This window comes from Diospyros lotus, chromosome 6 (assembly GCF_014633365.1).
Source record: "Diospyros lotus cultivar Yz01 chromosome 6, ASM1463336v1, whole genome shotgun sequence".
In the NCBI taxonomy this organism is placed as follows: domain Eukaryota; kingdom Viridiplantae; phylum Streptophyta; class Magnoliopsida; order Ericales; family Ebenaceae; genus Diospyros; species Diospyros lotus.
Window position 1 is genome coordinate 5,210,827 of NC_068343.1, and position 25,018 is coordinate 5,235,844.

The 25,018-nt window shown below is 35.3% G+C and overlaps 4 protein-coding genes and 1 non-coding gene across 8 annotated transcripts; 4 read left to right on the forward strand and 1 right to left on the reverse strand.

Moving 5' to 3' along the window:
- The first annotated feature begins 2,244 nt into the window (after positions 1-2,244).
- Positions 2,245-2,317, forward strand: TRNAV-UAC (transfer RNA valine (anticodon UAC)). The gene has a single exon. It is a non-coding gene; the product is annotated as a tRNA-Val (tRNA).
- An 803-nt stretch (positions 2,318-3,120) lies between these two features.
- LOC127803126 (uncharacterized) lies at positions 3,121-4,850 on the reverse strand. The gene is made up of 3 exons (XM_052339162.1): positions 4,682-4,850; positions 4,443-4,503; positions 3,121-3,505 (listed from the first exon to the last, which is right to left on the reverse strand). The coding sequence occupies exons 1-3, from the start codon at positions 4,846-4,848 to the stop codon at positions 3,206-3,208; spliced, it is 528 nt and encodes a 175-aa protein (XP_052195122.1). The 5' UTR covers positions 4,849-4,850; the 3' UTR covers positions 3,121-3,205.
- A 2,549-nt stretch (positions 4,851-7,399) lies between these two features.
- Positions 7,400-17,142, forward strand: LOC127805016 (caffeoylshikimate esterase). Of its 3 annotated transcripts, none has more exons than XM_052342173.1 (9): positions 7,400-7,700; positions 7,870-8,063; positions 9,098-9,127; positions 9,899-10,025; positions 10,116-10,262; positions 12,168-12,254; positions 12,338-12,468; positions 12,672-12,770; positions 16,909-17,142. In XM_052342173.1, the coding sequence occupies exons 1-9, from the start codon at positions 7,655-7,657 to the stop codon at positions 17,140-17,142; spliced, it is 1,095 nt and encodes a 364-aa protein (XP_052198133.1). In that variant the 5' UTR covers positions 7,400-7,654. The 3 variants fall into 3 exon arrangements, with proteins under 3 accessions (XP_052198133.1, XP_052198134.1, XP_052198132.1); XM_052342172.1 differs by having other exon boundaries at positions 7,408-7,700; positions 12,124-12,254; positions 12,331-12,468; XM_052342174.1 differs by lacking the exon at positions 12,338-12,468 and having other exon boundaries at positions 7,404-7,700; positions 12,124-12,254.
- On the forward strand, positions 17,044-20,626 carry LOC127805018 (protein ABA DEFICIENT 4, chloroplastic). 2 transcript variants are annotated; one of them, XM_052342176.1, is made up of 6 exons: positions 17,044-17,176; positions 18,506-18,636; positions 19,366-19,466; positions 19,704-19,832; positions 19,970-20,058; positions 20,158-20,626. In XM_052342176.1, exons 1-6 carry the CDS (start codon positions 17,139-17,141, stop codon positions 20,306-20,308), a joined length of 639 nt encoding a protein of 212 aa, XP_052198136.1. In that variant the 5' UTR covers positions 17,044-17,138; the 3' UTR covers positions 20,309-20,626. The 2 variants fall into 2 exon arrangements, with proteins under 2 accessions (XP_052198136.1, XP_052198135.1); XM_052342175.1 differs by lacking the exon at positions 17,044-17,176 and adding an exon at positions 17,183-18,009 and having other exon boundaries at positions 18,423-18,636.
- Positions 20,627-21,281: 655 nt separating this feature from the next.
- LOC127805020 (40S ribosomal protein S7-like) lies at positions 21,282-24,967 on the forward strand. The gene is made up of 6 exons (XM_052342182.1): positions 21,282-21,429; positions 22,868-22,952; positions 23,069-23,142; positions 23,245-23,368; positions 24,388-24,570; positions 24,677-24,967. The coding sequence occupies exons 2-6, from the start codon at positions 22,878-22,880 to the stop codon at positions 24,794-24,796; spliced, it is 576 nt and encodes a 191-aa protein (XP_052198142.1). The 5' UTR covers positions 21,282-21,429; positions 22,868-22,877; the 3' UTR covers positions 24,797-24,967.
- The last annotated feature ends 51 nt before the right edge of the window (positions 24,968-25,018 follow it).

The following is a 25,018-nucleotide window of genomic DNA, read 5'->3' on the forward strand; positions in this document are numbered from 1 at the left end:
ATAGACATAATATTAAATAACACAAATAAAATTTATAAAAATACTATTTTTTATAAACAAAATTATAAATTAATTTCTAAATATTAGATAAATTATACGTACTTATTAAAAAATATATTAATAATATATATATACATATTTTATTTGTTGTTCTTACAAATATTACTATTAATATATACAATATATACACTTACAAGTTAGGGACGCCACCAACGATGGAAGAGGAGGCCGCGATCGAGGTTGGAGGCGGCACCTTGATGGTAATGGCAATAATAGAGGAGGGTCGATGGTGGTTGGCGACTTGTGGCGACAAATCTAGAACCTGGTTTTGCAGCGATGGCGCAACCAACACTTTGGCTACTTGTGGTGACCCAGCTAGACGACGACGACTTGGTTATGGAAGAGAGGCGACGATGGCAGCAGCAGTAATGGCTGAAGCGAATGAAAGATGATAGGGTAGGGTAGGATAGTCTTTTACTTGGTCAATGGGTAGCGTTTTGTGCAAAAGCTTGGGGGTACCAACTTTTCTCAAACGTTATTATAGTAGCGTTTAAGTTACCTAGCATTTAAGCTAATTTAGGTTGCCAAACACATCACTCAAAAATGATGCTTAGCTTAAATGTTGCTTATGCAGCTTATAAACGGTTAAACCACTAAGCCAAATTGCCTCTTAGTGATGACTCGTGACTCATTAATCGATTCAACTTGTGGTGAGCCAGATTATCCTCATTCGGGGCTTTTCCCTGGCTAGGCTTAGGCTTGGTTGTTGACCTTTTGAAATGACGTCGGGTTTGGACTTAGCGAAAACTGTTTGGTCCAATCGATTTGTCATCCTCGGACACCTGATGTATGTCATAAGCTTTTATAGACATGCCATCGTTAGATTCTGCTATTTTCGAAGCAATTTGGGTAATATCAGCTCCTTCCAAAACTATCAAACTCCTTCCAAAACTGCCTTCACAGCGTCTAGGCAAAGGTTAAATTTCCATATCATATCAACTTGACAGATCCATATATTGGGTTCACGATCTGCCTGCATGCCTCATTCATCAAAGATTGAAAGATCGCTACAAATAAAAAAACATAACAATTAAAACATTTTTATATCCAAACAAAAACTTCAAATTAGGCACACAAGTGCACGCATAACTTGTCCTTTTCATCTTTGAATGCTAAATAAATATACACAATTTTATATTATAAGGTAATGTTTGATAAATGAGTAAAATAAGGTTGTATAGATATAAAGTTGAAATATTTCCTGAATTAAGATATAAAATAAGGAAGATAGGTTAGAAAATACTTTAAAATTTATATCAAACTGACTGTTAAATTTGTTGTAATATATCGAGAATTGTATTTTTTCTTTTCATATATTTGTTAAATACATATGATAAATATCGAGATAATAATTTTTTTTATCAAAATATCTCTATTATCAAATTCATTCAAAACTCAAAATTTATGATTAAAATAGTGTTTTATGATTAATGTGAATTGTCAAAAATTAAAAATAGTGTTTTTTTTTCTAAATTCACGTTCAAAAATAGATTATAAAACAACTTAGAAAGTATAAATAATTATTGATGTAATTACAATACATCCACTTAGATAATTAAAAATTGCTAAAAACATATTTTTATATTAGATAATAAAATATAAAATTAAATAAAATAATTTAAAAAACTTGTGAAAGGAATTTGTATTAGATAATAAAATATATATACAGAGAAAGAAAGATAAATTTAAATTTTAAAAATTGTCAAAACATATGATAATTTTAAAATATATTAAATGACATTAATTTTAAAACTTAATAAATAAGTTATTTTAAAACTAATTTTATTGTAAAAATAAGATTTAATAAATTTAAATTTAAAAATTATATTAAATAACATTAATTATCTTAAAAGTGACATATGAATAATTTATGTTTATTTGTAAAATTTTAAATAAATTTATCTAGAAGAAATTAGATAAATTTATTTATAAAAAATCATATAAGAAGACACATGAGGACCTTTTTAGGAATTGTCAAGGTAAAAGATCCAAAATGTTTCTCATATCATACATTTTTTATCTCATATTTTGATTAATAAACATTGTATTATAGTATTTATATGCAATTTTGTAAGTATATGATTTTATTAGCTACATTAATTGTCATTCCGTACTACTTCAGTTGAGTTGGTTACACTCCTTTCTATTCGCTTCACTTGATTTGAGTACGTCCTTGGAGCGTCCGATGCTGTGGTGTAGTGGTTATCACGTTAGTCTTACACACTAAAGGTCCCCAGTTCGATCCTGGGCAGCATCAGCCAAGTTTGAGTGTTTTTTTGCTCATTGATTTGAACTCTTACCAGGGTGGCTATGATTAATTGAGTGTAGTTTGAATTTTAACTTTTTTTTATAGTTTTTTATTTACATACAAATTTAATAAAATGCATTATGTGATGTATATATAATTTTAATTCGAGCTTTACTACTAGTAAAATTTGTATAAATACAACAAATAGCTTATTATAATAGCTTATATTTTTTTCTTAGAAAAATTATTTATAGTTGTGTAATGTGTATTTTTATTTTAAATGTTTATATAAAAAGAGAATAAATAAGATTGGGATCAAATTAAACCAAACTCAACCAATACGATTTGTGATTTTCTTTTAAATCAATTTAGTATTTAGTCTAAAATTTTGTAAAAATTAAGTTTCAATCAGTTTGATTTTCTTTTAAATCAATTCAATATTTAGTCTAAAATTTTGTAAAAATTAAGTTTCAATTAGTATGAGCTAACAACAACTCTAGTTCGATCCGACTCAAATCAAATAAACATCGGAGGACACTTTTCTTTAAAGTGTATCACATTTATTTTGTGAAGCAACACTTCACTTTAAAGTGAATTGCATTTCTGTTATTTTTTATATTACATCTTTAGTTTCATACTGTATCTTAATATTGATATTAAAACTGTTATAGAAGGGAAATTAATTTAGGTAATGATCAAAATATATCTACAACTACTATGAAACCCTATTCTTATATATATCCATCGTCGCAGGTTACAGCTACTATTAAACCCTATATACATGGAACTCATGAAACTCATTTTTCGACGCAAACTATATATATATACAGATAGAGAAGGATAATTGGTGAAACCATGTTATATGATACTACTACAGCTTCCTCGGTATGTACTTGTCTAGGCCGCGGCATGAACGTTTGAATGCTGGTGCTCCCTGCTAATGCAGTCAAAGCCTTCCACCCGAATTGCTGCCGGTTTGTACTCAAACTTCATCTTGATGCATCCTCCAATATTAGCAGCTGAAGATGAAGGCGACAAACCAGGGGGAGGAGGGACTGGAAACGGTGATATAATGACACCGTCTCGAAAGTGAACGTCTTTGATTAGAGGGTTAGAAGTTCTGCTTGGAGGAGAACCAGAACAAAAAGGGGGCGCGGAATCTAATGGAGTCAGCAACTGTCCTGCAACAGAACCCTTCTGTAAAACAATCAAATATGTGAGATATTAGTGGTAGATTCAGATTGAACCCAGAAGCCATCAACGAGAGTGAAAATAGGACAAGGGAACATTCTGTTTAGGCCAAATCAGTCACAAGAATCATAGAAACATGCTTATATATTGCTGGGTCGTGGCTAAGATACTTCCAGTATCTGCAACTTGTTTGCCAAGCAATGTCCATGATAAGAGATGGCTGCCAGGGGAGATCAGACAAAGGGCACAAATGTCTTTCTAGAAGAGTACGGTATCATCCTAGTTGCCAACATACCATATGATGAGATGATTTACCCATTTGGCAGAGCTGACTTCCAATGCCACGGAAAATGGAATACATCGTGCCATTTTGAAATATACAACTAAACTAGCAAAGCTCAGGGAACGATCACGATGTGGCAGAAATCCTAGAACACGTCCACATGGTCCATAAAAATTTAAATAACCTCAAAATTGTAACTCTTGTCGGCCTCATTTTAAAGAATATAACACGTTAAAGAGTAAATATACGAATAATGATAATAATAACTATATTAAGTTTTTTATTTTATTATATAAATTTAATTACATAATATGAAATTCAATTCACTAGTATGTTATATATATATGGTTTTATCTTCTATAATTTTCTTATAATAAAAAAAAAAGTTACTATTTTATGTTTTAAATTTTACATAAAGATGATCTTATGACTAGAAAGATATATAAGTGCACCATAAGAAAAATAATTCTGATAATGATTGTAACCCCAAATTGGTGCATGAACAAGAGGGTAAAGGGTAAACAGGAGCGTGAGTGGGGAATTTTCACGTTTTGCCCCCTGGCTTTCTTTTTTTTCTTAATTTGTCCATAATTTGGTGCATGTATCATTATCCAAATATTTAAGCATCATTTGTATATAAATTGTCAAACTATTTATTACCTTTTTGAGAATGATGTCAAGTTCTCTTCTAGCCTTTTCATCCATTGACTCAACTTGTTTGCTGTAGTTAAAAGAGAGAAATAAAAATATTAAACTCTATTCAGACGTTTACTCAAATAAGTCGTAATGCATTAAATGCTATCATTTAATACTATAAAAATAAGATCAAATAACCCATACTTGAGTCAAACATAACTCAAGTGAAGATTCTAGAAATGTAGATAAACACAATTACTCACCTTAGTTGGCATATCAAGGGTAATTTGGGACTGTTTGTTGAAATCCCTACTCGTCGAGCCGTTGGACAAACAACGGAGCCATTCCTCTCAAAAATAGAAACGGAGCCGCTAGTAGCCTGATTCACAACCAAATTGGTATTGTTTTGTTGGGAGTCGCAATGGCTCATCTTGAAATTATTTTTTTTACAGACGAAATACCTGCTTATCAATATCATCGCAAGACTTTTTTAAGCAACATTTAAAAAAAAAAAGAGAGTCGTACGGCAACAAATTTATGATGTAATAGTTGACCTTAAAAACAGAGTTAAAAGACAACAACAATATCGTCTAACTTGGACAAGTAATATATATCAGTCTCATTCAATCCAAATCTTTCCGGGAAAAGCGAAGGAGGAAAATACGAGAAAGAGAAAGCGACCGGCTTTGAGTACGGAAACTTTTTTTTTTTTTAAACCGACCAGGCGTGTGATCAAGCAACGAAAGGCATAAATATCGAATTATTTACGAAGAAATGAAGCAGACGAGATCATAAAGAAGGGAAAGATTTATGAACGCAGAACAGAAAAGGAAGAACAACAAATTACAGAGAGAAGACAGTGGCGGAACATACTTCGAAGAGATATCTCTGTACAGAGTGCTTCCTACTTTCTAACTACAAATTCTGGCAAGAAAATTGATTGAGGTGTATAACTTCCTATCCACGAGATTTTAATTACAGAGAAAAATTGCCTCTACTTGATCACGACAATCGGAAAACAACATGGAAGACAACTACACGTATAGCCATAAGCGTAGCGAGCGAGAGAAATGGAGATTGAGAGATAGAGATGAGGAGAGGCACCTTTGGCTAGGAATTCCGAAGCAAGTAGCAGAAACGGTGCGTGTCATAGAATGGCTGCAAGCGGATTTATATACGGAACGGGAATGGAACAGGTAGAAGAGTGTTTGGAAGCCAGGAAAAAAGAGGTTGAAAGGAAAATAGTTTATAATAGCATTTATTTTTTCTCTTCTTTCATTCCCGAGAGATTTGAAAAAACCGACAAAGTGAAGCTTTTGTTTGAGAGGAAAATTCAAAACTTTTTTTGTTTTTTTTTGCACTTTTTAAATTTAAATATCTAATATTTTCAAAATCTTGTCTCACGACATAAATTCTTTCGCATTAAGTACCGTGAATGTTTAAGCATAACGTCAAATTATTCTTATATGTAAAAAAATATATTTCATTATTAAGTGTTAAATGTTGATGCGTTTAAATTTATTCTCGTCGACAGTTTTAACAGTTTAACATTTGTCGTTTAGTCATTTAGTATATATCGTAAAATAAGAATCGTTAAATAACCGGTATATTAGTTGCTGTATAGTTTAATTAATTTTTTTAAGTATTTAATACGAGATATTATTTGTAAATCATTATATAAGATTTGTAAGTTTTAGTAATTAATATATTTTAAATTTCAAAATTTTATGACTTCAACATATTAAAATTGACTATTTTTCTATTCTGTTATGAAGTAAATTCACAATTTGGTGTTAGTTTAGGTGAAATTTCTTAAAAATATCCTTTTATATTCTGTAATTTTTGTTTTTCTTAAAGGAGATTTAATATGAAAAAGCGGGGTGAGTTTGCAATTGTTTCTAAAATAAAATTATGAATAAATTTTTTCCTACACAAATATAAAATATGAGAATTAAAAGTTAATCACGTGTATTATATATATATAAAATAAAAATACTATGATTACATACACACTAGACTTTTCTTCGTCTTATCTATTTTGACTTGATTTATTCACTAATTTTTAAGGATACATATTTTCACAAATAATTATAAATATTAAGTAAAATAATAATAATAAATAATATGAAAACTATATTACATAAATTTAAAAAATTTCGACTACGAGTCAACTTAGGGTGTGTGCGGTACGGTTTAGCCGGTTTAAACTATTTTCAGCACTCCAAACTATTAGTGCGATTTTTTGAACAAACCAGACCACGATCTGATTTTGGTGTGGCCAAATCGTATCGCATTTGCGGTCTGATTTGGTGCGATTTACCGCATTTTAAAAATCTAGTACATGTAAGTCTTAAAATCACTAAAAATACTACTTAAAAATGGTAAATAAAGATTACCATTGATTACCATCAGATTACCAATAACATAACATCAAGTAATGCTTGTCATCATACAATAAATATGCAACATACAATTATTTTCAAATATATATACATACATATAATTGAATAATGTATTGTCTAAATCAATTATTTTTAAAATAATTATTTTTTATATTATTTTATGGGCAATTCGGTTTAAAACGGAACTGCCTACTCTCCAAATTGCGAACTGCGCAGTTTGGACAGCTTTCAAACCATTTCTGATCGTCAAAAAAAAAAAATCAACTGATTCGATCTGGTCTATCCAGTTTTCACGGTGCATCAATTTTTTTAAATACCCTTAAGTTAACTTGTGATGCTAGTATTTTTTTCTGAGTAAATAATATAAAATGGAAAGAGGAAAATAGAAAAGAACAAATAATAGACTTATAGTTTTGATTTTTTATATGAAGATAATTCAAAAATTGAAAGGCTATTTGGGTGAGACAAATCAAAATGATATTCTCAACGGGGATTTCACGACTTTCCTATTTCGAAATCCGCACGTGCGAACATGAATCCTACTGCTCCTTATCCGACCGACTCCGGTGATGAAACAGTGACGCGCTTCAACTCTCTCTGTCTCTCATATACGCAAGCAAAATAAAGCCGCGACTTTAGTATTTGTTTAAGAGCATCGGCATCCACCCACTGAGATCGCATCTTCTTTCTGAAATTATTTATTTATTCTTTGGAATTAATAATTATATATACTCTGTCTCTTCCACGCTTCTCTCCTCACCAATCCAGACGGAGCTTTCTCATTCGCCGCCACTCCATCTCTCGCGGATCGCCCTTCGCTGGAATTCTCAATCGATGGCTTTGAAGTCTCCCAAGCTTTGCAGACGAGACCCGTTGAGCGGTATTTATTCCTTCGTGTTCATGCGCGATGCGTTTGTTAGTTATAATCACGGGTTCTTAAGGACATAACAGCGGCCATTTCGCCGTTTTTGTTGTTGTCTTTTTTTTAAAAAAAAAAATTATGTGATGTTATGCGTTGATTCGGAATTCTGCATTCGACGTTCGATCAGGATTTAGGGCTAGGGTTTGCTGTACTATGGCGGGGGAGAGAGCATTGGCCGGGAAACCGCCGATGTTTAGAGCTGCCGTTACTCCGGAGTTGCAGGAGGTCTTGGATGCTCCCATGGACGAAGCCCCCGCTAGGCGTCGAGCTCGCGAGGCTTTCAAAGAAGTTCAGCTCTCAATCGATCATTACCTGTTCAAGGTAATTTAATTGTGATTGCAAGTTCTCTCTCTATTTTTTCTTTTCCCTGGCTTTAATCCTAAAATTTTGATCCTTGTTCAATGCTGGTATTAGTCGTAGTAGCTTTGCTACATGTATAGGATTTGGATTGTTAATGAGTTGACGGGTGAAGAACCTATGCAGTGGCATGTGGAGAAAGTGGTTCCCATCGTCACATTGTACACGGGGGACGAATGCATTTAATGTTTTGGGATTTTGAGGACAAGTTGGAATGGGGTAGGCAGAAACTGTTGAATTTCTGGGCAAAAATGTAATAACTGATATTTGGAGAAGCCAAAAAAAAAAAAAAAATCACCGTTTTAGGTTAGAGTTGGAAGTTCGTACCCTGCCGCATTTATGGTATTGATGACCATCAAACTAAGAATTATTAGGATATTATCGGCTCTGGTGATTCTTTCATCATGTGGATGGCATATTCCGAGTCCCTTTTGTTGCATCGTGGCTGAAGAAGGTTGAGCTGATGATGTCTATGCCTAGTAATCATCTTGCTGCTTTGTAGTATAGCTCACAGGTAGCTTACAAGACTTGTAATTAAAACATATTTGCAGCATCAGCTAAAATATGCTCCCCTTCTTCATCGTCTCATGAACGATCATGCCCATACTGGCATTGGTTTTTCATAACTGAAAAATAAATGGTATTAACTGAAAGTGGTTGGTGAAGAATACTGATTTAGGTTTTTCTGTTGCTTCTCCAAATCTTTTAGAGAAGCGAAAAGAGCATTATTTATTTTCTTTCTTTCTACTTTCCGTTTCAGCATAAATCTTATACTTCTTTGAATTGAGTAATGGTTGGCTAGACATGCTCTTTTCTTTCCCTCATGGATTTTCTTTTCATTTCATTATTCTGTGTCCTTTTTTCACCTTTATATGGTTACCCCTGGCTAAACTGATTTCTAATGAAATGATAAATCTCACAGTTCTAATCTACTTTCTCTTTCCAAGCTCTGAATTGTTGGCGTAATAGTGACTTCCTTGTTTTCATTTGTATTACAGTTGGCATGTGATGGGGTGAAGATGAGAGAGGTAAAGGCTTTTGATTTTAATATGAGTCTTCTTTAAACACTAAATGGAGCTACCTATTGCAGCCTGCAAGATGGCTTGGTTATCATTTTTTCTTTTTCTTATTTTTTTGGCTAAATTGATGTCATTTTTTCATGTGTATCTAAAATGAATCTAATTGTTGTGTATTGGAGGACAGGCCATTATTCTTGACTCGAAAACTCTTTCAGTGATATCTCGCTATTGATGTACAGCTTGCATCAATTGAAAGTATAAAGACAATCAGCCATCCAAATATATATATATATATATATATATATATAAACAATCAAACAAGAAATAACTTCTGTTACGATAATGCTGAAAATGAAAATGCTGATTTTGCTGACTAATAGGAAAGCTTTTAAAGTTATCTTTGCATGATAATGGATTATTGTTGCTGAATTAATAATTTTATCTCTCAAACTTGTGTTTAGAGTAATTTAAGTTTGAATTGTTTCCCTATTTGGCTTAAATATATCGGTCATTTATGTTATAAGCCACCAAAACTTTCTTGGTTAGTCATAAATCCATATGCATATGCAATTGAAACCAAGAATCGCACTTGGATTTTTCATTTACCTTTTGACTTATACCATTCTACTCTTTTAGACTCAATAGGTGTGGGTCTTTTGAAAATAGTTACTTGTTATGCTTACATTAGATGTTCATTCAACTGCCCAATTTTAGACTTTTGGTATAGCTCTACATGAATATTATGCACTGATTATTATCACTTGATATTCTATGATACAGTCATATGAAGTGAACTGTAGAGGCGTGGAAATTTTTTCAAAAAGTTGGCTTCCAGAAACCACTACCCTGAAAGCTGTGGTTTGTTTTTGTCATGGTTATGGAGACACTTGCACATTCTTTTTTGAAGGCATGTAGTTCATGAACATGGGTAAACCTAGCAGTTTTAGATTCATATAACAAGACAAATGAATGAAATTATTCATGAAATTGTCTGTAGGAATTGCAAGGAAGTTAGCATTGTCAGGATATGGAGTTTTTGCTATGGACTATCCGGGATTTGGTCTTTCAGAAGGTCTTCATGGATATATTCCAAGCTTTGACATACTGGTTGATGATGTCATCGAGCATTACTCAAAAATCCAAGGTATGGATCATTAAAGATTCCTTCTCTAATATGGTACTAGAATTTCCATGATAACTACCGGACGATAGTTAGAACATTTTCATTGAGAGATAGGATTAATTCCTTTAAGCACTAAATGATTTTAATTTGTACATTCTCACACTTCTAAGAAAAGTGAAACTGAAAGAAATAGGAGTTACTTGTGAAAACTTTTTGAAAAGCTCTGTAGAAAAAAAAAAAAAAAAAGATGAAGAGCTCAAGCAGATATGGCTCCTTGGAACTATAAAAATGAGTTCAGGGCTTAATGGTGTTTCAAAGTTACTGTTTCATCTCTCTCTCTCTCTCAAATCAAGCTTGAACATCACAATGGAAAAAGGAAAGGAGTTAGACAAAAAAGAAAAGTAATTTGGACCAAAAAAAAGGAGTGACTTGGACTAAAAGAAACAAAGTGGCTTAGACAATCTTTCTTGTCAATAACCTTAAAACAATCAATTGAATATATTGATTAAATACTTAATTGATCAAACACTACTTGAAAATGACTCTTCTACTTAGAAATGAAATGTTCCAAACGTTTCTGGAAATTCTTGCTCCCATTGGGCCATCTACCTCTATATGCTTCAGGATCGTAATTCATGGATCTCCCGGTTTGAGAAATAAAATAAGAGGACCAAACCATTTCATTTGACTCTTTTAGGTAAATATTTGTTGATCGTATATTTTATTGTAGCTGTATGATTCAAAATATTGTTTCCTATTTAATACCATTGAACTCCATATTCAAAGTTGTGATCATATCATTTCAATACTTTTCTTATGTATCTCTAGGTGCTATATTGGATTTGAATTAGATTTCAGTTCAATCTTATATTGATTGACTGCATCCATTTCAAACCCAAATAGACTTTGTAGTTTGACCAGGACAATGATTTGCCAATCTTACTATAACAATTTTTCTTCTCTAGATAGATTGGATTTGTGCTCATCATTTGACATCAGCTCTTATGGATATCCCAGTCTTTTAATCCTAGAACCCATCCTTGAGATCCAAATGGATCCCAAGTCTTCAATGGCTAACTGAAGGTTGAAATCTTAAAAATATATTTTTTCCATTTCTGTCTGATGTATGATTGAAGGAGGTCACAATCAGAAACATGAAGGAAAATTTGTTTCATGGGCTTGTGGATCCTAATTCGGTACCAAATTATTTCTTTGGTTTGAAGATATATGAAAAAACTAAAACAGGTTTACTCACAATAAGCTAACTCAGAAGGTTTTATTTTTTTATTTTCTACTGATAAATACTTTTTCCTTAAATTTCTTTGAACTGCACTTTCTTGGAATGCTTATAGTAGGGAAGGTAAACCATTTATGTATTAGTTGCTAGTGAAGTCATTAGTTTAGACCCATCAAATATCAAAAGGATGGTGTATTATTCACTGTTCATGGCTTGGGGTTTAACCTTTTGCAAAATGTTGGTATTATTTAAATAGGAGAAACTAGATTAGAATGTGCTATTATGTGGTCAGGTAACTCATTTCCCAGCACTTGGTACATAATTGTGGCTTATCTTATAGCTATTTTGTAAGGTTTATTGTTTTAATCTTACTGATATCTCTTGGTCACAACACCTTAGGTATTTTTCAACTGAATCTGTTGTTCTTGATCCTATGCATTAAGTCAATGCCAATCTCTCCTCCATTTTATAGGATTTAGCCTAGGTACTAAAATTACTCCTTTTCACTACTTCTTGGCCTTCAGGGTCAATTACCCTTCTTGTCCTTGTATCTTCGTCTTCATCGCTGACAATTCTTCATCCCTACTTGGCTTCCACTAAAGTTGCATTCTGTAAGCGAAAACATATTTTTTACTTTGGATGCAGAAATACCCGAATTCTCTGGTTTACCAAGATTTCTGTTTGGACAGTCCATGGGTGGAGCAGTAATCCTGAAGGTCCATTTGAAACAACCAAATGCATGGAATGGAGCCATTCTTGTTGCACCTATGTGCAAGGTATTCTTTGAACTTATGATAAACACCCCTCCTTTTTATCATCTGGGAGATTTTTTGACTATAGGCTTTTGCATAGATTGCAGATGACATGGTTCCACCTCAGTTGGTAACAAAAATTCTTATTGGTGTAGCTAAAGTCCTTCCAAAGCACAAGTTAGTTCCTCAAAAAGATTTAGCTGAGTTGGCATTTAGAGAACTGAAAAAGAGAGAAATGGTTTGTTTCTCTTCTTTTCCTTGAAAAGATCATTTAACAGGTCTTGGGCTATGAGTCACAAGAAAGCATGTTGATATTAGCCTCTACACTATCACCATCTTTATTTATTCCCTGCATCTTTCCGCTGCCTATTTATGTGGTTCTACTCTCTTAAATTTCTTATGTGATTATAGCTTAACTGTTTTCTCATTCTCCGAATTCAGGCGGCCTTCAATGTCATAGCTTACAAGCATAAACCACGTTTGCGGACTGCTGTGCAGCTTCTAAGAACCACTCAAGCGATAGAACATCAGTTGGAAGAAGTATGCCGTTTCCCTCTTCCTTTGCAATCGTATGCCAGTGCACTATTACATTTCTGTCCCCATGTTATTGGTCCACATGTGGTGGGGGAATTAAGTCACACATTGAATCCCTACTTTCTGGATCATTTGTGCTTGTCCTATATTAAGTAAATGGGTTTATCCTTCACAGCATTATGCAGATAAACGTGCTTAGGCAAGAGTTGTACTAGGATGGTGGTTCTTATGTTATACCCCTTCATAATCACTTCAAAGCTACATAGTTAAGCATGCTTAGGTCCTAGGGTATAATAGTAATTACAGCTTGTTGCAATTACTGTATTGTACCTTGTTTGTTGCTGTAAAATTTGTAACTTTCAGTTAGTTATTACAACTGAAAGCTAGAAGGCCTATTAATAGGTTACTACTTAAGAGGATGGGAGATCGATATGTGAAATAACAGAATTCATTTCCTCCAAAACTTCTCTCTCTTTCTCGATTACTCTCTCTCAATTTCTTCCTAAAAACGTAAGAAACCCTAGGTCAAGTCTAGGAACTTGACATTTGGTTTCAGAGCAGCCAATCCTCGGTTGCTGAATTTAGTTCCACATTTCGAAGGGCGAGTAGTGGTGATGGCAGAAGGAACTTGTATGAAGCAATTGGAGGCGAGATTGTATACGCTGGAATTAGGTTTATGCAAGACTTAGGAGGAGGTGAGTCGTGGCAGGGCAGAAAATGCTGTAACCAGGGAGATTTTGCCTATGTTTGAGAAAGGAGTCAAGGATGATTTTGCTAATTTTGGCCAAAGGCTGGACAGATTTTTGAATATGTTTTCGAAGATGCCTCAGGCTAGTTTACCAGTGGATTTTCCACCGAGATCCACTGGAGATCCAATTCTAGCTGGTGCTAGAATCCTTCCTCAGACTACTACTGGTTTGCAAGAAGCTGAGGTATTACCTATATTGGATCAGGCCATTCAGGTTAGAGGTTCTTCTCAAACTTCTCATTATACTCCAATGCCAAGGCTAGACATACTGGTTTTTTGAAGGAGTTAAACTGAGGCGGTGGATTAGAAGATGTGAGCGATTTTTTCTGTACTACGATATAGTTGAGTGCCAGAAAATAAATCTGGCAGTAGCCTGTCTCAATGATATGGTTGATGCTTGGTACCAATGATCGAGGAAAATGAGAGTTGAGACAAGCTGGACTGAATTTGTGGAAGATTTCTGTGATAGGTTTGGTGAAAGGTCTATGGCCGATGTAATTGAGGAGTTTAATAAATTGAAACAGGAAGGATTGGTGATGGAGTATCAGATCCGATTTGAAGAATTGAGGTCCTTATTGCTTAATTCACATCCTACTTTAACTGAATCTTACTTCGTATCCATTTTTATCAGTGGTTTAAATGAATAATTAAGGCCAACGGTGAAGATGATGCAGCTTGTAACTGTTAAGCAGGCTGTCTAGAAGGCTAGATTGCAGGAGTTGGCATTGGAAGTGATCTTTAGGAAACATATAGTTCAATCTGAAAGCTATCCTTTGATCGGCCAACAGTCTGGAGGAAATCTTAGGACTGTAAATCCAGGGATGTATAGAGTAAATTTGAATCCTCTGAGGCTTTACCAAATTCAAATCCGGTTAAGCCACTTAGTATGGAACAAAGAAGGCAGCTAGGACTGTATATCAGATGTGGAGAGAAGTACAGTCCAGGCCATCAATGCAATAGGCTGTTATTGCAAATGGAAGGACTGGGTGAAGAAATAGTAGAAGAAGAGGAGGACATTGAGGGATTGGATGAAGAAATAGCAGAAGAAGAGGAGGACATTGCCGAAGTGGACTCTGAGATCTGACAAGGGGAATTCTCCTCTGAATTGGGGAGAATTAGGGGAAACTGAAGGGGGAGAAGGAAGAACAGAGAGTAAGATAGGGAAGGATTGAGAGAGAGAGAGAATTGAGGCGGGAAAGTTGATTGTTGAATTTTATTCCAGAATGCCTCAAAAGGGAGCAGGATCAGTTAGTTTTGTACTGATCCGTTGCTCGGGTAGGCACCAAAAAGAGGCTGCCAAATTCAAATAGTACAGCTGTATTGTAACTGCTTCCTGGTTTATTTAAGTAACCTAAGCTCCCCTGCCTTTATAACAGTAGGCGCATGACACGAAGATACAGAAATTATCAAGGGAGGAATATTAGGAAGGAAGAAATAGTGTCTCAGTTACTGTGATTTCTTGGGAAGAAATCTTTTAAAGAGGGGGAATTCTCAAGGTCTTAGTGTATAATAGTAATTACAGCTTATTGCAATTACTGTATTGTACCCTGTTTGCTGCTGTAAAATTTGTACCTTTCAGTTAACAGTTACAACTGATTGAAAGCAACTTGTATCTTTCAGTTAGTTGTTACAACTGAAAGCTAGAAGGCCTATAAATAGGTTTCTACTTAGAGGATGGGAGATCATTATGTGAAATAACAGAATTCATTTCCTCCAAAACTTCTCTCTTTCTCTCTATTCTTTCTGTTCTCTCTCTGTTCTTTTTTATCTCTCTCTTTCTCGATGACTCTCTCTCAATTTCTTCCTAAAAACGTAAAAAACCCTAGGGTCAGTTCCAGGAACCTGACAAGAACACTTTAGGCTAGTAGCCCTTTTGTTTGGAATTTTGTCTGTATTGTCGAGTTGGCAAGCAGAATCCTCAAAGTAGTAAATGGTCATTGATGTCAGAAATGATGAACATCTTTACTTTCTTTGGCTTTTGGATCTATGATGGTTTTAGCAGCATGGAACAGAAGTATCCGTGTAATTACTTTCATGTCAGCCAGTCAGCCAAATCCCCATAGATAATCTCTGATAGATTGAGTTCTCATATGAATGAATACATATGAATCTTCAAATGCTATCCTATTGAGGTCGAATGTTAATCTTCAAATTCTCCTTCCAAAGATTGTCCATGTGAATCTTTAGTCTCTTTCTCCATGGATTGAGCCTTCTCCACGTGTCAGCCTCATAAGATGATGCGAATATCCATAATCTCTCGTCTTGGAATCAGTTTCCATAATCTCACTCTCCTGGAATTGAGTTCTCCATGATATTTTTCAACTGCTAAACTTGTGAATGGCATGCTGCATTTTTATGTTCTCTCTTAAGGGATCAAGACTTGATTGATCTCACTGCACATCCTCAACTTAGTTGAAGGCCCTCTCTTCCTGAATGTCTCACCATATATCCCTACCATGCAGAGGTGAGTTCTTCAATTATATTATCTTCATTATGCTGACGTTTTTAGAAAATTGATCTCCAACCTCTACAACTTAGATTAGAGAACTGCGTTGCATGAGACTGGCCAGGTTTTTGTGGATTGGGAGCTAGAGATATGGGTTCGCTCAAGACACTATTTTCTCAACCAATCACAATAAAGAGTAATTATTAACTTCATTACTGCTGCAGTTTCATGATCTAGGCCCAGTGTCGAGCCATACTCATTGCCGATGTTATTCGATTTTGGCATTAAACGTTGTGATCTTTTTTAACAAATTGGGATCTCAAGCCATCAGAAATGTCCCTTGGACCTTACATTAATGGTTATCTTAGGTGACCATGATTTAGTGGTGCAGAGAAATATAGCACTTTGATGATCAAGTATAGGTGTGTATCTAAAGAAAGGGAAATATTATTGAAAGAACGGTAAACCGGTAGTACTGCCCTCTGCTTTTAACTAATATCCTTTCTATCTGAGCATTTTTATTTAAACCATACCTTTTTCTTATTGCATTCCTTGGAATTAGCTTGACCAACTTGACTGGATTCATGTTTACATTAGGAAATTCATCCAACTCTTATCTGCATGCAGCCTGCATGTACGCTTCAATTCCCTCTTTCCTGGCTAACTGAGTAGGTGTCCACTGCACATTTTTGCACTTGTCCTCAGGTTTTCCAAATGTCTAGTCTATATTCTAGAAATTACGTCGTCTCCATAAAAGTTGGAACTCATGGTTTATGTTCTCAAAATCTTCGATTTCGCTCTCTATTTGCTCCCCCGCTTGAACACATGCGTTCTTCTTAAGTTGGGTATTTAAGCATTATGAGATAGATGGGGATCACTTTTAGTGACTTGATTAGAAAAGTATTGAGCAGAGCGATCAGTTTATCTAAACCCTAAATTTATTTCTACAGGTGTCTCTGCCGCTACTAATTCTGCACGGAGAAGCGGACACGGTGACAGATCCATCAGTGAGCAAGGCTTTGTACGAGAAGGCGAGAAGTTCAGATAAGGAATACAAGCTCTATAAAGATTCTTATCATTGCCTTCTTGAAGGCGAACCAGATGATGTGATTGCTCGAGTCTTTGAGGATATTATTTTCTGGCTTGATCAACGCTCCACAAACCTTGCACCCACCCACCCATGATAGAGAAGCAGCAAAGGCATGGGGAGAAAGGAAGGTGGTGTCATTACACACACACACACACACACACGCATATATATATATATATATATATATAGAGGACACCATTTTTTGTATATTGCATCTCAGCTCTATATTTAAGTGAATAGAATCTTTATCTTTCAAGATGGGTATGAGAATTTCATTTTTCTTGGGTTGCTTGGAGTGTCTGCAATTTCCTTTTGAGCTTTTTATGCATCACCGGGAAGGCTGAATTCGGGCACAATGACAAATTATTTTTTGAGTTGAATAATATAGGCTAGTATTATTGGAGCTACTTTATGTGCTGCACGTGATCTTTTCTAGTTGCCAGTGAGATAATTAAAAATTATTAACAAAAGAGAGAATTTTTTTACCATAATAAAACGTAATGATAAAATAATCATGTTCTCATCACAACATTTTTATAAATTATCACTTCTTCCCAAAACCAAATTGGTGCTAGCCGGCCTAAAAGCCGCGTGTGCGCCAGGTCCACATCCACTAGTGGCTGAGATTTAAAAAAGAAGCACTGTGGGTTGCCCACCACTTTCCGTCCAATTACGTTGTTGGCTTGGATTTGGGTTTCCCATGCCTGAGCCTTCTCTCTGAATCTGAGTCTGAAGTGACACCTCCACAAAACCATGCCCATGGCCACCGCCTCCCTGTTCCCTCTTGGATGACGATAATGACGATTAGGCTGCCTCGCTTTTGTCCCTTTTGCTTTCTCCGCTAGCACCATCTATCATTGCGTTCCCCTGTTAAGAAGATGATTTCTTGTTTAGTCTGCTAGTTTCCCCATCAACCATGGCCTCCCCTCTTTGCTTTCCGCTCTCCCAAATCTCACTTAAGGTATGCTTTCCTTTTAATCACTTCATTTAAAGCTGCTGCTTCTTCTCTTCAACATCTTTTTGCGATGTTCCGAGTTTTCATTCGGTGAATTTCTGATTGATTTGGAGGAGCCCGATGTTAATTTCATTTCAGTTAGATATGGGTACGTGGGTATCTGTAATTAACACCAATTAGATCTAATCAATGGTTTATCTCTTGGATGTCGGATCCAAATTTCTGGGTTCAGGTCTGTCTCAGTACGTTGAACGCTACGTTTAACTTGTAGTTCATCACCTTTGCACATTGGTGATTGCTAATTTTATAGAAGGGGCTAGGTTTTTAAGTTTAATGATGAAAGATAACTGGTTGTTGTCAAGGGAGCTACACTGACACTTAATTATCTGATCTTCTTGTCTAAATAATTGTTATTGTAGATTGACCGCTCAGCATTGGTTCCTAGACCTTCAGCTAACCAAAGATCTTTTGCTTTCAAATATGTGAACTCGATATTTCATAGCCGCCATGTCTTGGCATTGGGATCCACAAGAAGCAATGATTGGAGTTTTGCAGGAGGATTAAGAATTACTATTAGGCCAAACGTTCGAACATTCCATCTTCACAGAAAGAACTATGGAGTGCATGCTTCGTGTAAGCGTTTCATCTCTCTTATCCTGCTCGTCTATATAAATAATTTTATTGTGTTATTATAATTCTGTTTGGCGAACAATGATTCTCTAGGTCTGGGTTTAGCAGCTTGGACTTTGGTACTAGTCAGTACATGGTCTGGATTTCTATTGCCTGTTCTTGATGAACTTTGGTCACCTTATTCTTATTTTCACTCTGGATGATTTTGTCTGATAGGATTTGGACTTTGGTACGAGTCACTGTTTTGGTTTTGCCCAAGGTGATAAATTGTTTCTACTACCTTGTTAATGCTCCCCATATTTATTAAAGATTTAAGTATAAAAAATCGTTGGTTGCATCTACATTTTCTCATGTTGGATGGTCTGAGTTCTCTCCTTGCTGTGAAATGAATCAATAACCCCTGATTTTTAATCCACTTGACAGTGACTATTCTTCAAGCAGCCTGCTAGTTTGGGTGTTTAGATGAGTCCATTTTGTATTATTCCGAAAAAAGAGCCCATTTTCTCCTCTTGGTGTTTTCCTTTGTCAAAATCTCAGCAACAAGGAACTTTGATGTACTATTGGACCTACATCTTCTATATCCTTGCTAGTTCATGATGCTTTAGGCAGTTAATTTATCATAATATTTTGATACTTTTCTTTCTTACCCTATGATTAGAACTTCTTTTTTCACTACTCATATTTTGTATTTTAGCCCAAGAACAACAGAGTTACGGTTTTGTTACCCTGCAGGGTTGGCAAATTCTCAAATTGCTAGCAGTGTTTTTACGTTGGGAACTGCAGCCGTTCTTCCATTCTACACCCTGATGGTTGTGGCTCCAAAAGCTGAACTGGTAGCGTTTCTTTATCCATCCTGGATTATAGTTCTCTTTAAATTTCTTCCACAATGTCTTATGTTTACAACTTATTTTATAATACAAAAAGAAGGGGTTGATTTCAACTTTTTAATTTATTCCCATATAGTTGCCGAATGCTGCATCATTTACTTTCTAATACCATGGCATTTACATTCAAGACATAGAGCTCCTATTACACTCCCAAAAACAAATTTTGGGTTATTCTAAATGCAGACCAAGAAGTCTATGGAAAGCAGCATACCATACGTAGTGCTTGGACTTCTGTATGGGTATCTCCTTTACCTCTCTTGGACACCCGATACATTAAGGCAGATGTTTGCGAGCCAATACTGGTTGCCGGAGGTGTGTTCTTTCGCCAGCATAATATACATGCATGTATAGATGTCATAGTTCTGTGAATTTAATACGAATACCCCGTCATGATAAGAGATGAGTAATTATAATCCAAACAATATTCTCTTGCTCTGCACCTCATGCAGCTTCCTGGTATCGCTAAATTGTTCTCCAGTGAGATGACACTGGCTTCTGCTTGGATTCACTTGTTGGCAGTAGATCTATTTGCTGCAAGGTCCTCTCTCTCTCTCTCTCTCTCTCTCTCCCCGCACTCTCTCTCATCTATAAACGCATATATACAGCAGTATTAACGCCTTTTTTTGTGATGAACCAGGCAGGTTTTCCAAGATGGGCTGGAGAACGAAATTGAGACTCGACATTCAGTTTCTCTCTGCCTGTTCTTCTGTCCTATTGGGATTGTTACTCATGTAATCACCAAAGCACTGAGCAAGAGTTCGAGAAATGCTGAACAAAGGTTGCATTAACAACTGATTTATAGCAGAAAGATGGATCTGTGGGAAGTAAAATGGCTTTGAGAAGAGTAGACTATCTATGGAAATTTGCAATTGACATAATCAAGACTCAAGAGAATAGAATTTTGCAAGGCACTTCGTCTTGTTTGCCTATGCAGTTTCTGCACATTTCTTCCTTCTTCAATATGTGCCTTTTATTTTATTAAGAAACAGATCGCCTAATTTAACGATGCTTACAATTGGCTTAATCCGTTGAGATGCAGTGTAAAGAAGGAAGAATTGCTTTGTTAACAGTCTATCTGAATTAAAACTTCAGGCTTGTTTTCAGCATTTACACGCAGAATAATGATTCTATGTCCGAGACGATGGGGTAACTCAAAGCCAGCGTAAAGTACTCATTTTACCACCTCTTCAAGCACCTATCTGCCCAATTTTTTTATTTGTTTTAACATATTGTTATGACTTAATGTTCAAAGTTCAAATACAAATAACTAAATTGTGAGTTATTTGGGTGATTATATAATTATTAATCAATTATGTTAATAAAAATGTCATATAAACACTTCATTTGTGTAGCATGCCATAAGTTCGATAAAACCATAAAATGCGATTGGTGCACCAATTGAAAAGTGAGATACAAATCTAATTTTTGATTTGCAACTTTGATGATTATTAAAAAAAAATAAAAATAAAGATTTGTTATAACATTAAAATTGAATATAAATTTTGAAAAATTAAAATATAAATATCATAAAAGTTCAATTTTTTTAAAAATAATTTTCACATAATTATAAAATTAAAAATACAATTATCCTTCTCCGCCGCAAAATATTGCCGATTTTCAAACACGACCAACCGTGGTTAGCATGTTCCCAAAACCCGAGAACGTTACCCATACAATTGACTATTGACAGCCCATTGGGCTAAGGCCCATATTGCCGGACTCAAATCCATCTGTATAAGTGTAATCTCAAATTCAATCTGAGCCGTCCAAAGTTAGGGCAAACATTGGTTACTCCCCTATAATAAAAACCCTCGTTGGGCACGGGGAGTTATCTGGAGCTGAAAGTCGAAGCGAGGGCGCCTTCTCCTGTCACTGCAGATCGAACCGACCTTTGCTTCTCCTCCTCAAGGTGCGCCTTTCAACTAACATGGCCTTCTTGAGATTGATTTCCTTTTCGGTTCTCTTTAACTTCCCTTCTTTCTCTTTCTTATCGCTCTGCTGAATCCACTGAGTTCAACTTATTCTCTCGCTTTTTTCTTTTGTTTTGTTTCTCAAAATCGCATTCATTTCATTTTGATTGATTCAGTCAACTAATGCACGGAGAGATCTTAACTGCCTTAGGAATTTGGAACCAGGATCAGTTTTTTTTTTTTTAATGTATATATGTTTATATTATTATAATAGCGCCCTTTGTTCTTGGGACTGTTGAGTGTTCCGTCACTTGGTTTCATCGTGGCTCAATTTTCTGGAATGGTTGTAATCGTTGGTTGGCATGGCACACGCTTCAATTCTCTGGGGATAATATAATGATGGTTGGACGTGTTTATGTTTTTTTCCGCCAGAGCAGTCCTGTCTACTAGATGCATCCGTTGTTTGGGTGTAAAGTTGTTATTTGGTCTAGATGGTGCAATTGTAGTTCATTACCCTGAGATGAGTTGCTTTGAAATCGTTCCAACGCTACAGATGCACGTTTTCTTCGTGGACCAGGCCAGTTAATGAGAAATATGTCTAATCCAATTTTTCAATTATGTACTCATATGTGCTATGTGGTGTTATTGGCGATTTTGGACTAGTAGCTCATTCTGCTATCCTCTACAACAAATTGTTTGTCGTTCTAACTGGACAGTCCTTCCAATGGTAAGGACTAAAGAGAAACTTTTTTGTGCAATTTTGTATCCCGTTGAGGGCTATTGTGGCACTAATATTTGACTAAGATCCTTAAAGGGAGTATCATCTGTTACTTGCAGTTTAATATGATTTTAATTATGATGGAGTTGTTACCATCTATGTGCAACAACTGTTATGTGCATGCACAAGCACATTTTTTTAATTCTGATTCTGCTACTCCTTCATGTGGGAAATGAGGTAGAAATATGCACAAGCACATTTATTTTTTGACTGACCTCTGTCAGCTGTCAAGGCCCCTTGTAGGTGCTTTATTGACTCAAGCTGCATATTTTTCTTATTAAACTGTATTGACAAATAATGATTAAAGTATTCTATATGCAATTAACTCATTGTACGGGCATGGGAAAAAATATAGAAAACTGCTTTTTGTAATAATCAAGGATGAAAATTCATGGAACAGGGCTAGCTAAAACTTTTCCTAATTATTCTGCTATTTTCCTGGTAAAAATTTGGGTATTTTCAAAGAAGTTGAGGTTAATACTACCCTAAGATCTTTTTTATTCTTTCTTTTGATGTTCAATTTCTGTTATAAGCATGTAAACATTGCAATATAATCATAACTTGACAATCACAGTTCATTAATTGTTTGCCTAATAAGAAGATCCTTAGTACTGCCAATTTGGATGTTATTTTTGACATGTGGCAATTGCTTATGCAAGATCTGTAGAGATGTACACTTCTAGGAAGAAGATCCACAAGGATAAGGATGCTGAACCCACTGAATTTGAGGAGACAGTTGCCCAGGTAATTTTTTGCAGTTATTATTAACATCTTTTATGATTTCTTATTTATTAATATCTTGCTGTTTTATGTTATCATATTGGTAAAGTTTGCAATCTTTTATTGGTCTCTTTCTGCAGGCACTGTTTGATTTGGAAAATACGAACACGGAGCTTAAAAGTGACTTGAAAGACCTTTACATTAACTCAGCAGCGTAAGGGTTTAATTTTGGTTATTTGTTTTTATATTTTAACTATTTGACTGCTCTATTTTTGTATGTGCTAATTTTGAAGTTTAAACAACTATCTTTTTGCAGTCAAATTGATGTCTCTGCAAGTCGCAAATCTGTTGTTATCCATGTTCCTTATAGACTGAGAAAAGCTTTCCGCAAGATTCATCTCAGGCTTGTGAGGGAACTAGAGAAAAAGTTCAGTGGCAAGGTATGTTTGTTTGTTTCCAGATCACATCCTTCTTAGCAAACTGTCATAATAATAAGTTACAGTGCTTTTTCATGCTTTCATGACTCATGATCATGCAACTGCTAGATTACTGTATGTGGCCTACTAAGTGGAAGTAGGGAGTGTCCATCAAAAGCTCAAATATGAGGTTTCATTGACTGGGCCAAATGGTGGATTAGTAAATATAGGGAAGATTTGTAACAAAGCTTAAGGTGACTTTTCTATGTATAACACAGTCTGTCGCATCCTACAAATGTTGCTGACAGTTGGCTGATGTTGCTGATTGTGAACTTTAGAGAGAGAGAGAGTTTTTTTTTTTTTTTAGGGGGGCGTGGGTGGGTGTGGCTAGTAATGTAATTGCACACAAAGGGGAGATCTTGGGAAATGGGACTGATTTCAAAGTGTAGGGTGCTAGGTAATTCACTCATGTACCTCCGAAGCTCGGACCAAATGGGAGTGGTTTCTTTATGTAGGGTTGCCTATTGTCATATATGACCTCTATTCTGTGAGGTGTACCTCTTTTAGCAATCCTATTAGTTTATTTCTGCACCTGATGTACATGTTGCCAGAATATTATGAACCATTTTGCATGATATTGTTTAAATTTTAAACTATTACAAGAAACTGAATCTGTAAAATTTCCTATTCACGATTTTCGTTTGTAGTTGTACAAAATAAGTCCTAATACTGCTCTATAAATTAAGTTATAAGCGCTTATGCTTTATTTAATCTACCTTCTGCTCACATTTGTCATATTCTTGACTCTTTAGTATTAGGAGGGATCTGGTTTTCTGTGTTTATTTTCTACTTTTAGTTTCAACTATATGATTTTGTTATTGTGTCTTCTTTACTTCGTTAAATTTTCTCATTAGAGGATCAGTCAAATGTATTTAAAGTGGTTTGTTACAGCACCTTTTAGGTTATTGTTAGGGTTTCTTCGGGTGTTTGCTTTGTGAATGGTACATGCCACTTAATTATTTACTCCTTGTGGTATGTCTCAGGATGTTGTCCTGATTGCCACACGAAGAATTGTGCGGCCCCCAAAGAAAGGTTCTGCTGTTCAGAGACCCCGATCCCGAACTCTCACAGCTGTGCATGATGCGATACTTGAGGATGTTGTATATCCTGCTGAGATTGTTGGAAAGCGCATTAGATACCGAATTGATGGTTCAAAGATAATGAAGGTAAGTATGAGACAAAGAAACTTTGTACTGCCAGCGGTATTTTCAAATTTTTGTTTCTTATTCATTTGAAGTGGTAAGGCAGCAACGCAATTTACCTCTTTGACAGGTATTCCTGGAACCCAAGGCACGCAATGACACCGAGTACAAGCTGGAGACCTTTGCTGGAGTTTACCGGAAGCTTTCTGGGAAAGACGTCGTCTTTGAGTATCCAATCACAGAGGCCTGAAGATGTGTTATTTAATGAGCTTTCCTTTCCTTTCCATTCTAGTACAAGGATCGTAAAAATTGCATTTTGTTGGATACTTGAAATTTTGTCAGAGGGATTTGGGTTGTTAAATTAAAGTCTTTTTGCATAGGAAGCAGGAACTTTGAATGAGACAGTTATTCAGTTCGTATTCATGTGATCTTATAATTTTCTTGGAAAACATGGCTAATGTAGAACACTCTT